The 15,640-nt window shown below is 41.4% G+C and overlaps 1 protein-coding gene across 1 annotated transcript in view; it reads left to right on the top strand.

Moving 5' to 3' along the window:
* The window catches only part of cadm2b (cell adhesion molecule 2b), a gene marked incomplete at both ends in the record, with an annotated part of 236,648 nt that overhangs the window by 202,838 nt on the left and 18,170 nt on the right, over nt 1–15,640 (top strand). Inside the window, one exon of the mRNA XM_083886195.1 lies at nt 979–1,116. Coding sequence (XP_083742321.1) covers nt 979–1,116 — 138 coding nt within the window. The remainder of the gene's footprint in view (nt 1–978; nt 1,117–15,640) is intronic.

Here is a 15,640-nt window from a genome sequence, read left to right as displayed (position 1 = left end):
ACGGAACGCAGTTTTAAGATAATTTGAGGCAAGAAATTGGCCATTTAGAGTCTAAAGATGTGCCGTGTGTGTTAAGATATAACGTATTTATAGTTTGGCAGCGACGTCGTCGGCGGTGATCAGCTCCGCCTCTGTGGACGCTCCGTGCGCACTGTGAGCCGGCTCAGAGCAGCATTATCTTAAAACACTTAAAAAATATCTGTAGTGCATAACCTTTGGTGGTTTTTGTTGTTTTTGTGCCTCTGTTTGGGCTTCTGCACAGATACAAGGTACATTTCTTTATGTTTCATCCATAGTAAGAAAACTCTGAGCGCTGTCAAGCAAAGCTCTCAAACCGGGGATGGCAGAGGGGGACAAGATCACTTCAAACTCCTGAAAGACTGGGGATATTGAGCAGTAGAATTCACTTCATTCTGAAACTTTTCTTTTGTGTTTCCAATTCTTAACTCCGACCTGTTTGCAGTCGTCTAGCTTTGAGCAATGTTGCCGTTCTCCTCCATCTGTCTTGACGTAAAAACTAATCTGTCACACGATACAAGATCTCGACACATATATCCAGTGTGGGGCTTAATCAGCGTTGTGTGAACTCCATATCTATTTATAAGTCACTCACTACAGCTTCTATAAACCACAGACTGAATCATTTTAAGTCATCGTCATCTCTGTAGCCTTCCTGTTTTGTTTGGGATTCTGTTGATTGTCTTTCAATTAGTTTTTCTCTCACCTCTGAACGGAAAAAAAAAAAAAAAAAAGCATATGTTTATCGTTTCATGTCACTGAGATAAGAAGGCACGGCTTTGTGAAAGTGAATTCTGTCAATCAGGGGAATCTCTACTCATCGTCAGGGGAACACACACACACACACACACACACACACGCACAGGATGTGTCAGTCACTTGGTAATTTCTCAATTCCCGTGCATAAATATGTAGATTCACCGTCTTGTTTGTTTGTTATTGCCATTCCATGCTCCACAGGAGTGCCAGCACGGCCGGAGATCACAGGATTCACCAAGCCGGCCATGGAGGGGGACGTGATCACGCTGACGTGCACCACATCAGGCAGCAAACCGGCCGCCAACATCCGGTGGTTCCGAAATGACAAGGAGGTCCACGGTAAGCGTTTGCGGTGTGGATTTCACAGATCGCTGTGTCGATCGGTTGCCGCTCGCACCCTATTGGAGACGTATCGTTAGCGTCAAATCATTCAGTCTCTGTGTTCCTTTGAGCCCGTACTCATGTATTGTTCCACCAGCCGGGGCTCGAACGGTGCCGTGGGTTTGTCTGGCTCCCGGCCAACATAGCTGCTGTTGTTGGAAGCTGTTCAAATATTCACTGGACTGTACCACGGCCCACATTTCAGGAGTGCCTCTCATTGCTTGATATGATAAGGGTACATTGTTTGGTTAGAGATTATAAAGATGAAAAGAAATGACATAGTAAGATTACTTGTTTAAGTGTTTATTGGCCGAAATGAAATAAACTACCCATATATATATATCTGTGTAAGTATTTTTAAGTACTCTTAAAGGTGCCGTTTCTTGCTATATGCGGACTATGCAGCTGCAAGTTCAGACTCATATTTTATTCTATTTTTGAGATTTAAAAGTACCTGTCTTTATTTGCATGTATTGGATGCATTCATTATGCATATATTTGCAAAGCATGCAAGTGTTTGTGGGGTAATCAGAAAAAGTTAGGAATCTCTACCTCGAGTTTGAAAAAATAGGGGCCCCCAAATAGTATCTCGCATACAAACAGCTAGAAACGGCCCCGCATTATGTAATAAATCTAAAGCAACTGGTCATAAAATCCTCCTAATATGTCACAGAGACTCAGGAATAATGTTCATATAACAAACTGAACTCACCATCAACAACAACAGTACTGAAAAAATATTTGCATTAAAAAAACTTTTTTTGCGGACCGCAAACCATGTTTATGTTTTGAAATTATGTTTTGGCATGTGGCGCCACCTACCGCCGTCTACCAATCATTGCAGTCAGTAGAGTCTCAGCGGCCGAGCAACCACGGGATGCCAGTTACGTCAGAGCTTCAATGCCGGAGAAAAACGAAACCAAAAGACCTCTTTTTCTTACATATGGCGCCTTTAAGTATTTTACCTTTCTTTTTTTTCATTTTTAATGAGATTTTATATTCATATTTCATGTTATTCTTCTCCGGGAACCTCCGTCAGACCTCTTCATAGAGAGGTCCCTGGACCTGCTGTTGATAACCATTGTTTTCAAATTACTGCAAAGATGTCACTGACAGCTTAGACCGGGAGGAGGTTGGACTATGTACGTAAATGTGATGATACCGTCACTTGGCTCAGAGAAGGTGTAAATATTTGAGGCTAAAATTCTCCCTAAACCAGTCTGAGGAGTGCTTACAGTATTATTCAAATGACCACATCATCCTCCATGTGTTGGACTTTGTTGGAAAGCTTAGAAATCACACTTTCAGAATCTGTAAATAACTCAGAATGCCCCTCGGGAGACGTGCTCTGGGTTTTATTTCATGGCTGGGCACATTTATGCTGTGTGTGAACAACAGTACAATACATTTCTTATTTATACCACCATCCCTTCTAAAGTATAAAAATCCAACAACAACAGCATGCTTTCTGTAAAAAGTTGTTCACACTTGGCTGATAAGTGGAAGCACAAATTAGCAAACAACGCTAAAGATGGTCCAAAAAAATTTAATTTCGAGGATTAAAAATGTTTAAAAACTTGCATTGATTGAACATTGCGAGTAATTGACTCATTATCAAACTTATTAAATGTCTTGTTTTGTCATAATTGAAAATCTATATTTTGGTAAGAAGCCATTTTTCATTTATATAGGAATCCTGCACAGACCTTGGTGCTGTTTTCATATGACAAAATGGTCTCGCCGGGCTTCCCATTCGTTCTTGTCAGCCACGTAACCATCAGTCTCAGGGTGGATCTAACTGAGTGCTTCATTTTTTCTTTTTTTTTTCGCCGTAGAGCAACGGTTAGATCCATCACGGATACAAGTAACCACGGGAATACAAACTCAGGAAGGCCTCACGCTTAACTTCACAGAGATTGATAAAAATTATAGATAGAAAGAAGGCATTAGGCAGCAGATGGTGCAATGAAACATGTGTGGAACACACAGAAGCGGCAGTTTATTTCTCACCGTTTTCCACACAAGCTCCCACCATCCTTATGTCTTCTTTTTTTTTTCCCCTAACTATCCAAAAGGTCTGCACTTCATATTTTTTATAGCGTTGATCACCATCTTATTTCTGCTTTAAGGCAAAAATTAAAAAACAATATATATTTAAGAAGAGGATGGCATTCCGGAATCTGATGGCAATGATAAGTTGTGTGGAGCTCTTTAATGTAATGGATCCTGCTGCGAAGACTCGCTGTGACAGTTGCTCTTTATTGAAGATTTGCACCAGGGAGCTTTTTTCTTGGTGGTTCTGTCTGTGTCTGCCAGACATGATGATTGATGGGCGAGGGGCTGCGATATGAAGTTTTTGTCCTGTTGAAATGACATGCACGTAGATTCCTGAAAGGCCAGTGGATAGATGACACGCGGCTTCACAACCGCACTTGCCGTCCGTCTCGGGAGGCACCGAGTTTATCAGTGGTTTCTGCTTCGAGGCGTATATATTTTAAAAATAGAACTTTAGAGCTCAGAATGTGGTTACTATAACATGTGGGGATGTGTGCAATTAAAGTATTGATTGTAACTTAACCACTTTGGGTGCTGCGCCAATCTCAGCTGACATAGGGCGATAGGTGGGGTCACACCCTGGATAGTTTCGCCAGTTTGTCGAAGGGCCACATATTGAGACAAACAACCATTTTGCAGATGTTTGGACTGTGGGAGGAAGCGAGAGAACACAGAGAAAACCCATGCATGGAGATAATGCAAAATCCATGCAGAAAGGCCTTGATCCAACTACGGCCGAACCCAGGTCTTCAGGAGGACAGGAGTGCTGACTACTATCCCCAAGTATCCTCTGCATACCATCCATCCAGCTACCGCTTTACCCTCCAGGGTCGCGGAGGGTGCTGAGCCAATCTCAACTAACATAGGGCGATAGACAGGGTACACCCTGGACAGTTGGCCATTTTGACTCAGGGTCACATATAGAGACAAACAACCATTCACTCTCACACCTACAGTCCAATTTACCTAATCCCCATTATTGCATGTTTTTGGACTGCGAGAGGAAGCCGGAGAACCTGGAGAAAACCCCACGCAAACACACGGAGAACATGCAAACTCCTTGCAGAAAGGCCCTTGTTCCAACCGGGGCTCAAACCCAGGGAACCCGGATCTCCTTGCTGCAAAGGCCACTACACCAACAATGGGCCTGCCTCTGCATTCCATCCATTCGTTTTCTACCACTTTATCCTCAAGCAGTACACCCTGGACAGTTTGCAGGTCCATTGCAGGGCCACATAGAGACAAACAACCATTTTGCATGTGTTTGGACTGTAGGAGGAAGCAAGAGAACCCAGAGAAAACCCATGCATTGAGATAATGCAAACTCCATGCAGAAAGGCCTTGTTACAAATGAGGCCGAACCCTTGTCTTCTTGCTGGTAAGGTAAGAGTGCTGACCACTACCCCTAACCACGCTGCATGCCATCCATCAATCCATCTCCTACCACTTTACCCTCTAGGGCCGCGGGGGGTGCTTTGCTAATCTCAACTCAATTTCAATCTCAATCTCACACATACAGTCCAAGTTACCCTTTCCCCATATTGCATGTTTTTGAACTGTGAGAGGAAGCCGGAGAACTTGAAGAAAACCCCACGCACACACAGGGAGAACATGCAAACTCCTTGCAGAAAAGCCCTTGTTCCAACCGGGGCTCGAACCCAGGGAACCCGGATCTCCTTGCTGCAAAGGCCACTACACCAACCGTGGGCCTGCCTCTGCATACCCATCCATTCATTTTCTACCGCTTTATCCTCAAGCAGTACACCCTGGACAGTTTGCAGGTCCATCGCAGGGCCACATAGAGACAAACAACCATTTTGTATGTTTTTGGACTGCGCAAGGAAGCCGGAGAACCTGAAGAAAACCCCACGCACACGTGGGGAGAACATGCAAAAACTTGCAAACTCCATGCAGAAAGGCCCTTGTTCCAACCAGGGCTTGAACCCAGGTCTTATTGCTGGATATGCAAGAGAGCAAACCACTTCACCAGCCATTGTCAAGTACACATAAAAGGCTATTTACCTCCACGAAAGAGGTATGTTTTCGCCGGAGTTTGTTAGCACAGTACTCGGAAAGTCATGGACGGATTCGGATGAAAATGTTCAGGAAATGTCCACAATGGGACTGGGAACAAGTGACGCCATCACTGGTTACAACACTCGCTGTCTGACCCAGGCTCACCGGCAGGGTGTATTTTGTAGGCACTGAGCTGCCTTGACGGAGGTCTGCGCTCTCTGAGTGCTTTTCTAGTTCTAATTTAAGTCTGCAAGTATATTCATTTTCAGCCAATTAACCGCCCCTAGAGTGAGACACTCTCAACCTTGAAATCAAAACAAGAATTTAATGGAGTTCAAGAGGTGATCAAAGTTAAGTTTCCAACTTCCATTTTGTGACAGTTCCAATTCCATTTCCGAATTGTCCAGGGTGTGACCCCGCCTATCGCCCTATGTCAGCTGAGATAGGCACAGCACCCCCCGCGACCCTCCGGTGGAGGATAAATCGGTAGATAATGGATGGATGGATATTCCATTTCCAGGTCAGCAAACACATAACACACATGTTCACTTTCCTACAATTATATGTCTTTTATTTCTTATCCAACTAAGTCACCTGCCTGTCAAGCAACTTGTTGGATAGTTGTGCAATTAAGAGGTAGACAGACATTTATAGACGTATGAAAACGACTATGCGACAGGTTGAATTACACATCTCTAGAAAAAAAAAAAAAGATCATGTACTCCATATCTGGTGTCTTGTATTCAGATATTCTTTTATTAGTTTTTTTTCTTTTTTTTTCTCCAGTGGGTTTTATTAAGACGCGTGGGCAAACACAGACTTGGTGTGCGATGCATCACCAAGTCAAAGAGAGATGAAGAACAAAGCGGAGACTGGAAGGCTCGACTTCATTTCAATGTCAAAGTTCCAAATAGGTGGAATGTCAATCAGTGCTCGGGATCCACGTCTTTTGTCGGCGCCGCTTTAAAGCGTTTCTGTTGAGAGAGAATGTGCTGCGAGCAGCATGTTTTGCCACGGGTTCCTGTGCGGCGGATCATTGCCGCCAGTGTCTGCTGTCAATCAAATCTATCCCCATTGGGGGGGAGCGGTCTACAAAGCTCCGAGACGACAGCAGGTGTTATAGCGAAAAAACATGTCATATTTATTTTATGCTCTGATGATTTGTTTTTCCAACAATTTATATTAGAAGCACACAGCATTACAAACCTGAAAATGCAACTGTCATCCGGTGTCAAACAATTTGTTTTGCGCCGTATAGAGCCATACAAATTACTTGTGTCACTGAATGACAGCAAGGATTCAAATTGTAATCTATGGAGGGAAAAAGGAATCCGTGCGCTCTCGCTGCAAATATAAACTGGCTTATATATTTATCAGGGACATAGCCGGGAGGCTGGAGGAGTCACAACAAAATGTTACTCGCCAAAAACGGTGTACGAAATAGGCAAAAATAAACATTCAAATATGAGAAGTAGAGTCACGGCAATATTACAGCGACAGATCTACATATACATACATCCTGACTGATTTAGAAAGTACACGGAGAGCACAGACCTCTGCCAAGGTCGCTCAGTCTTTCCGCAGCATCAATCACTCCCCTATCTTTCGAGGTAACTGATTGATTTTTAAGAAAGAAAATTCTGGATCACCACCAACATGTAATCATTTCTCCCTTGGGCCGTGACCTACATCTCGGGAAAATTTTGTAAAAAGAAAAAAAAATCTGCCACAGTCAGACAGACGAATTCATAATAAATGAGTTAATTTATTGATTTCTTCAACTAAAACCATAATTCAGACAATGCAAATTAAATACACATACACAGTGCATGTTTGAAAAAGGAGCAGAACAAAGGTCATTTGTTTTTATTTAAATTAAAGGTGCCATATGTAAGAATGTGGCCAAAAAACAGTTACTACATTCAAATTCAAAATACCAAGGTCTTTTTGGTTTTGTTTTCTGACGTAACTGGCAACCCGTGGTTGCTCGGCAGCTGAGACTCTACTGACTGCAATGATTGGCCACATGATTTCAAAACATAAACATGATTTGCAGTCTGCAAAATATTTTTTTTAATGCAAATATTTTGGCTGTACTGTTGTTGTTGGTGAGTTCAGTTTGTTATATGAACATTATTCCTGAGTCTCTGTGATACATTAGGAGGATTTTATGGCCAGTTGCTCTTAGATTTATTACATAATGCACCTTTAATGACCATGAACACAACCTCCTGAATCCAGCACACTAAACCAAAGTTTGTCCAGTTAGTTAGTTTAAATTATATTTGAGAAACCGTTTCAAAACAGAATCAATGAACGAATATGTTGTCTCGAGAATGAATCCCAAAAACAAACAAAGTAAGATTAAAATAAGATTAAGATCAGATTACTCAGCTTGTTAGTTAACATTGTGATTTTGGGAAGAAGAAGAAGAAGAAGCAAAGAGAGACAAATCCATAGATGCCAATTATCATTTGAACACAACATAATGTTCAAATGACAGAATCCTTCCTATATTTAGCAGCTCTGGACAAAAGCTTTGTTCAGAAAAGTCGTGTCCCTCACTTAACTCAAAGAAATGGCGATATAGAATGACAAGAAATGCGACAGAGCAGAGCGGAAGGGAAGATGAAACGGAACTTTCATTTATATTTTCACCCTGCATTGCTCCCTGATGATTGTTTACATCTTATATTTGACAAAAAAAAAAAAAAAGACTTTGGTACAACTTTGAAATGTGATAAGAAACTTTTTTTTCCCTCCCCAATAATTAAGACATGTTTACCACAAAAAAACTAGAACTAAATTTGGTCCCACTGGTTTTGCGTCCCTTCTGAAGCCAACCAGGAAGCAAGAATAGAAGAATAAAAGAACAAAAGCCACTTCAAAAGGAGCTCTGTTTGAAAACCGAACCCACTTCTCACTCGATTTATAACAGTCAGTATAATAATGACGGACAGATGCAGGACATGAGACACACGCGGCTAAAGGGCAAAGGCTGCAGAGCTGCGGTTTAAACACAAAACAACGTGAGCTAACGCTGAAAATACAAGCTGGCTTTAAAGTGGACTCTGAACTGGGCTTATATACAACTTAGGAGGTGAGTTCACGAGCAGCAGGTGTGAGTCCTTAGGGTGCGTCTGTCAATCACTGGTGGGGGGGGGGGGCGTGACCTGAGCAAGAACTGGAAGTGAGGGCGTCGGCAATGAGAGAATGTGGTGAGAATTTCAAAATAAAGCAGGGTTTGATAAATAAATATGAAGAAAAAAATAATAATGTGACTTAAAGGTGCATTATGTAATAAATCTAAAACAACTGGCCGTAAAATCCTCCTAATATGTCACAGAGACTCAGGAATAATGTTCATATAACAAACTGAACTCACCAACAACAACAGTACAGCCAAAAATATTTGCATTAAAAAAAAATATTTTGCAGTCTGCAAATCATGTTTATGTTTTTAAATCATGTTTTGGCGTGTGGCGCCACCTACCGCCGTCTACCAATCATTGCAGTCAGTAGAGTCTCAGCTGTCGAGCAACCACGGGTTGCCAGTTACGTCACAAAACGAAACCTAAAAGACCTCAGTATTTTGAATTTGAATGTAGTAACCGTTTTTGGCCACATTCTTCACATATGGCGCCTTTAAGACAGACATATTCTGAGGATTTGATGGCCTCAATCACACGTTTTTGTTTGGTTTTGCTTCACCAGCATATACATATATATATATATTTATGTTTATATATATGTTTATATATATATGTGTGTATATATATATATATATACACACATATACATACATATATGTAAAAAATGACATAAGTGGACACCAAAAAGTGGATGCAGAGTTGCTACTTTGAGCTTCTCTCATGTAAATATTTCAGACACACAACATTTACCCTTCAGCCAGTATTGTCATATGCAAATCAGATCATGTCATATTAGATAATAAAGCTCTGCACACATATGATTGATCCAAATGGCCATACTGTTCTTATCTCAGCTTATCTTATCATTGCTGATAACTAAGGTTTGGACCAGAAAAGGACCAGTCAGGAAGTGAATCTGCATTTTAAAGTTGTTTTTTTTCAGATTTTGCCCATCTCGACGAAAATTCAGCCCCCAAGTTTTCAAACAAACACAGAGCCAGCAGCATTTTTTTTTTTTTTTTTTTTTTTCAAAAAAAAACATCTCTGTTTCTGAGGCTCTAAAACACCAGGGTAATGTGGAAAACATGCATATCGAGAGTGAGCATTAAAATACAAACGACTTCATGGGCTGCAGGTGCAAAGATGGGCGGAGACACACACCACAGGTCAGAGCTAATGAAGCAAATGCAGGACAGGTGTAGAAGGAAGGAAGGAAGGAAGGAAGGTAGGTCGAGGTGACATGATGTGACCTTGTCCAGATTGACAGTCCACATTTAATCCAGAAATCAGACTGAAACCACATTTGAAAATGTAAATCAAATCAGATTCCCACAGATGTGTTCTCCGTCCCCGTCTTTTAAAGCTCCTTCAAAAAGCCGCTGACAAACGCGCGCCTTCATCCCTGAGCGAGAAAAGGCTCAGAGCGGAATCCTCCTCAGGCGCATCCATCTCTGGATTCATTGCACACGTGTGACAGATTGGCTTTTGAAGAGAAAAAAAGGTGCCAAACAAAAGAGATTAATGACCGAGGAATACGCTTTATTGGATAAAATGGATTTAAACTCGCGTCGCGTTTGGAAACTTGCAGCATTTTACGCGTTATTTGCGTTCGCGTGATGCGACGCGAGGCCGCGGAGCTTTTGTTGTCGGGCGACGGGCAGAGAGTGAGCGGACGAGCTGCTGATGTCATCAACGCCGGGGCCTCATTTACATGAACTGTCATGTTGCTCCTTTTGAATGTGAAAAAAAAAACAAAATTGTGTTTCTTCGATGATCTCATTTTACTTCAATCGCTCATGTTGAACATTAACATAATTAGAAAAAGCCTCCTATTCGCACAGGGCGTCGTTAGAGTGCAATAACGTGAGCGAGACATGTGTTTAATACCGAGAATGAACACGTTGCGCCATTTGAATCGATATCATTTTCACCTGTGTAACAACATCTGTTGACTCACTCTTAAAAACAACAACTCCCAGGCTCTTACATACGAGTCACATGACTCGTGAATATGGCAGCATATGTTGATGCCCTCACATGGTCGTTTGGAGCTACGCACGGACCCTCACTTTCCCGTCTTTATGTGTTTGCCTCTTTAAAATTTAGTTAAAGATAATAAAGAAAAAGTATTTCAACATTAAAAATTGAGGCCAAATTGAGCCTCAAAGGCAACTGATGGTCTCTGTATTCTGTTTTACACTTGTACAAATCAAAGATATCAAAATTGAAGCCCTTTATTTTTTTTTATATTGTCAAATCAAATAATAATAATAAAGAAAATCCATAATAAAACAGCAGTTATTTGATAAACAAACATGTGTGAACGTATCCAGCCCTTTTAAATTGTTCCGTTTAATGAATTCCCCAAACTACAAACATATTGTGTTTGTACATTTATGAGCTGAGAGACACCTGAGCTCATAACACACACACGCACACACACATATTTGCTCTGATTTTTATTGTGCGTGTGTTTGTGGGATTATTATCACACAACTTAGCCCATTTGTGTGTGCTCTTAAGTTTGGATCAATATGTGAAAAAGATCAATAGTTATGTGAAAATGCATGAACATGTGATTTCAATTCACGAGTGAAAGAATTTGGAGAATATTTAATCAAACCTTCATGGAATTCATCAAACAATGAACACATTTTGACATTTTTTATGGCCCTGAACACTTAAAATGGCAGTTAAAGTAACTGAAGTTAAATCCACTGCCCTTTGGTGAGAATAATTGGATTAAAAGCATCTGTTAGCATTTAAGTACAGCTGTGTGGTTTAATTTTCTTTGTCTTCGAGTTTCAAGCAAGGTCAAAATGTTTGAAAACAGACTGAACTCAACTGCAGAGCTAGGAAACGACACATATTTTTCAGCAGCAGGTGAGGAGAAGGAGGGGGGAGGGGACGTCAGGTGAGGACAATGAGCTGATTGCATGGAGAGCAGGATCTGAAGTGACAGGAAGGTCAGTGGAATTGTGTTAAAATAAAGGAAAACTGAGGCCCTGTCCACACACAGGCAGGTTTTCTCTGAAAACACACATTTCTTTTTCGAAAACTCATGTTTTTTGCTCAGGGTTTCGATTTTAAACCTCTCTGTTAATGTAAATTTGGGCTTTTAAAGTAACACTGCCACTAATTTTTGACATCACTTTTGTTATCAAACAGGTTTTTAGATTGTTGTCCTTGTTTATCCATAAAAGTTAGTTTTGTCTATCTCACTCCTGATTGGCCAACGTGGCTTTACAGTTCTGGTTATACTGACGCCTGTTTACTCTGCAAGTTTTTGACAATGGATTGCTCTGTTTTCATTAAGGAAAAAGATGTTTTACCAGAACCTACGTTCAAGGTTTCAAGGGTTGAAGGGTTGGAACTAGGCCAAGGGTTCAATGTTTCAAGGTTTCAAGGGTTGGGGGGTTGGAACTAGGCCAAGGGTTCAATGTTTCAAGGTTTCAAGGGTTGGGGGGTTGGAACTAGGCCAAGGGTTCAATGTTTCAAGGTTTCAAGGGTTGGGGGGTTGGAACTAGGCCAAGGGTTGAAGAGTTGGAACTAGGCCAAGGGTTCAAGGGTTGAAGAGTTGGAACTAGGCCAAGGGTTCTAAGATTACTAGGCCAAGGCCAATGGCTCAAAGGGTTCAAAGGTTACGAGGGTTGAAGGGTTGGAACTAGGCCAAGGGTTCGAGGGTTGAAGAGTTGGAACTAGGCCAAGGATTCAAAGGTTCAGGGTATCAAGGGTTGAAAGGTTACTAGGCCAAGGCCAATGGTTCAAGGGTTCAAAGGTTACAAGGGTTGAAGGGTTGGAACTAGGCCAAGGGTTCAAGGCCAATGGTTCAAGGGTTCAAAGGTTCAAGGGTTGAAGGGTTAGAACTAGGCCAAGGGTTCAAAGGTTCAAGGTTTCAAGGGTTGAAGGGTTGAAGGGTTGAAGGGTTGAAGGGATGGAACTAGGCCAAGGGTTTAAGGCCAACAGTTCAATGCCAAGGGTTCAAGGGCTGGAACTAGGCCTAAGATTCATTGCAAACTGTTCAATGAGGGACAAACCCTGTTGTCATAAATATGGCTTTGTAGCAAAAACCTGGTGGCAGACAGTAGGATGTAAATTCCTGCTCCATAATAAAATGCAGTCTCATCTTATTAAAACACATTGGGCTGCCTTTATATAATTAACAAATTGACAATTTGACCTAATTAACATTAACAACAGTCTATACAGTAGGAATTACAGCCTGAGCTGTTGTAATATAACACTCTCTAGATCTTTAAAGACAATCTCATGCTGCCACTCAGTCTCTTGCGTGTTAAAAACACACACACACACACACACACACATTAAGGAGGTGATTCCAGAAGTGTCCCCCCTCCAGCTGTGTGAATGCTGATCCGCTTATTTCTTAGAGATCTGGTTCAAAGCAGGTGCATCGTGGGCATAATTCCCCACCGTCCTGGAGAAAGCTGCCTCTGCATGCTCTCTGGCGATGCTAGCGACCGCCCCTTTAAAGACTCGCAAGCCTCACTGTGGTTGCTCTGAATGCTGCGGGCAACTTGGCAAATGAGAGGAAAAGTGTTTGGAGACGTTTGGTTTGATGCCACAGAGACACTTTCTATCCCTTCCTTACGTCCTGCAGGGCAAAAATGCAAGACCTCTGACTTTCCAGTTTCTCTCAGAAGATGATGTTTGAAGTTTTGGGGGTTTTTTTTACCCTCTGTATGTTCAGGTTTATATGCTTGTTAGTAAAGTTAGCATGTGCTCTGTTGCTGTGACGTAGCTTTATTTAAAGCCGCTATATACCGGCCCATCTGTGGTGCGCTAATGGAAAAAGAAGAGACTTAATGTGGCCTATAAAGATGGCATGAGATTGTTTCTTTAACTACAAACATGGTGCGGCGCTAGTTAAATGTTTGTAAGTGTGTAATTGTTTGTGACCTGGTTTGTCATTGTAAGAAATTGCATCTATTGTCTTATGTGCTTCAGGGAAAGGAAAAAAAAAAGGTCTATTAACCCGAGTTTAGTTTGGTCAGGAGCAAAGTGTGGAGACTAGAACTCGCGTAATTGTATTTTATTTTTATCTTTCCTTCTCTTTTATTTATAAATTGTATATATTGTATGTATGTTGTGCGAGAGACCTTTTATATCTTTAATTAACTCTAACTAATTAACTGTGACAATGATCATAGTAACAGTGACAATGTGGATCATGTAGAACATAATAAAAACCTGGAATGGAGCATACGATTTTCACACTAAATTAAACGTTTTTCCCCCCAAAAAACGACTCAAAATGCTGTAGTACATATGCCAGGCCTGTAAGTGGTGCTGTAACGCTGGTACACCAAAAACGGAGACGAAGAAGACATTATACATATTACAATAATGTATATAATCACAGAAAGAAGGAAATCGCCAGTACTGCCACAAGAGTTAGCTTCATTTAGCCGTGTTTACTGCGGGCAGAAATCTTGTCACTCCCTTGTCTGAATTCGCTGAGGACAAAGACGCAATCTTGTAATGTCAAGCGTCTTTTCAGGCTGACTTAAGTTACTTTTCATCTTTGCAGTCGGCAATACACTGCCAAACTAGCTCTCCAAGGTCCCACTGTTGGTGTACTGGTTAGCGCTCTCGCCTTTGCAGCAAGAAGACCCCGGTTCCTGGGTTTGAACAAGGGCCTTTCTGCAAGGAGTTTGCATGTTCTCCCCATGTGTGCATGGGTTTTCTCCGGGTTCTCATTTTTCCAAAAACATGCAGATTTGGGGATTAGGTAAATTGGTCACTCTAAATTGACCGTAGGTGTGAGAGTGTGAGTGAATGGTTGTTTGTCTCTATATTTGGCCCTGCGATGGACTGGCAAACTGTACAGGGTGTGACCCCCGCCTATTGCCCTATGTCAGCTGAGATAGGCACAGCACCCCCTGTGGCTCTGTGGTGCCTTAGATAGATAATGGATGGATATATAATCACAGAAATGGAGACAGAATTAACAAAATCAATCAATCTTTATTTGTATAGCCCACAGTTTACAAAACATAGTTTGTCTCACGGGACTTCACAGGGTTGGCAACATCCTCTGTCCTTAGACCTTCGACCAGGGTAAGGAAAAACTACCAGGGAAAAAAACCCTTGTAACAGGGAAAAAGGGTAGAAACCTTAGGGACAACAAAACCTGGGGGAACATAGGAGACTCGTGACAAATCTAGCGACTTTCTGGCAAAATCCCGAACTACTTTCCGATAAGGTCTAGCGTCTATTCAGGCTGACTAGTTACTTTACATTTGCAGTCGTTGGCAATCCACTGCCAAACTGTCTCTGTGTGACATTGTCATTTTCCGAAAGTAGTTTATACATCTACACAAAAACATTCCAGATCTCCCAAAAAATGCTGTTTCCATATTGACAATTCACTGTATTCACCTGCACCAACAGAACAGAATAGATTTTGTGATTTTCAAAATGAACATTTAAAATACTCACAATGAAATATTGCATAGTCACTTTTTCAAACTGTTACAGATGTCATTGAGGCCTAAATGGCATCTTTATTTTTTGTTTTTAAAGGTGGAATTTACTTAACGGTCATCGGACAAAAGAAAAACACAGCTATTAAATTGAAGAGCTTGTGCAGTAGAAGTTGCGGTAATAAGAAGATGAACTGGACTCGCTACTACTATAGAGTGCAACGAAATGTTAATCTTCCTGTACGAGACAGACTCAAAGAGATTCAGTTGAGTGGAACAAATGGAATAGATTGGCCCAAAATGATGATGGTGGTGTTGATATGGGTCACCGGGGTTTCGTTGCAGAGAGGCTTTTAGTATTTAACAGAATGAGTGATAGAACAATTCATGTGATGCACGCGCCGAGTGAAGGAATAGAGCGAGCGCATGTGGACGTATTAACCGACTCTTGGGTTTACACTGTCTGACAGAGATACTTTTGCCTTTCTTGGTTGTTGGTTTGCCTCATTTTGGCTGTTTTCTTTTTCGAGGTTATAATATTACTGACATTTATTTATTGAAGTAAAGCTGCAGATAACATATGTAAAAAAAAAACAAAAAAAAAAAACAGATCAAACCAGAAGTACAGATTCAAGTGCAGGATCTGAAATGGACTCCAGGAACCAAAGCATAAAAGTAGAACCTGGTGTTTTAGGAAGTGTTTCTTCATTATTAACAACACAGCACGTCGGGGAATGCCTCGCTTCTCTGAATTCTCTTCTGATGTTGTTGGCAAGGTTCTCTTTCTTCCTCCATGTTTGCTTCACAGTTGAC

Source organism: Microchirus variegatus, assembly GCF_963457635.1.
Source record: "Microchirus variegatus genome assembly, chromosome: 3".
Taxonomy (NCBI): domain Eukaryota; kingdom Metazoa; phylum Chordata; class Actinopteri; order Pleuronectiformes; family Soleidae; genus Microchirus; species Microchirus variegatus.
Note: the sequence above shows the minus strand (reverse complement) of the source record. Positions and strands in the feature narration are given on the sequence as shown.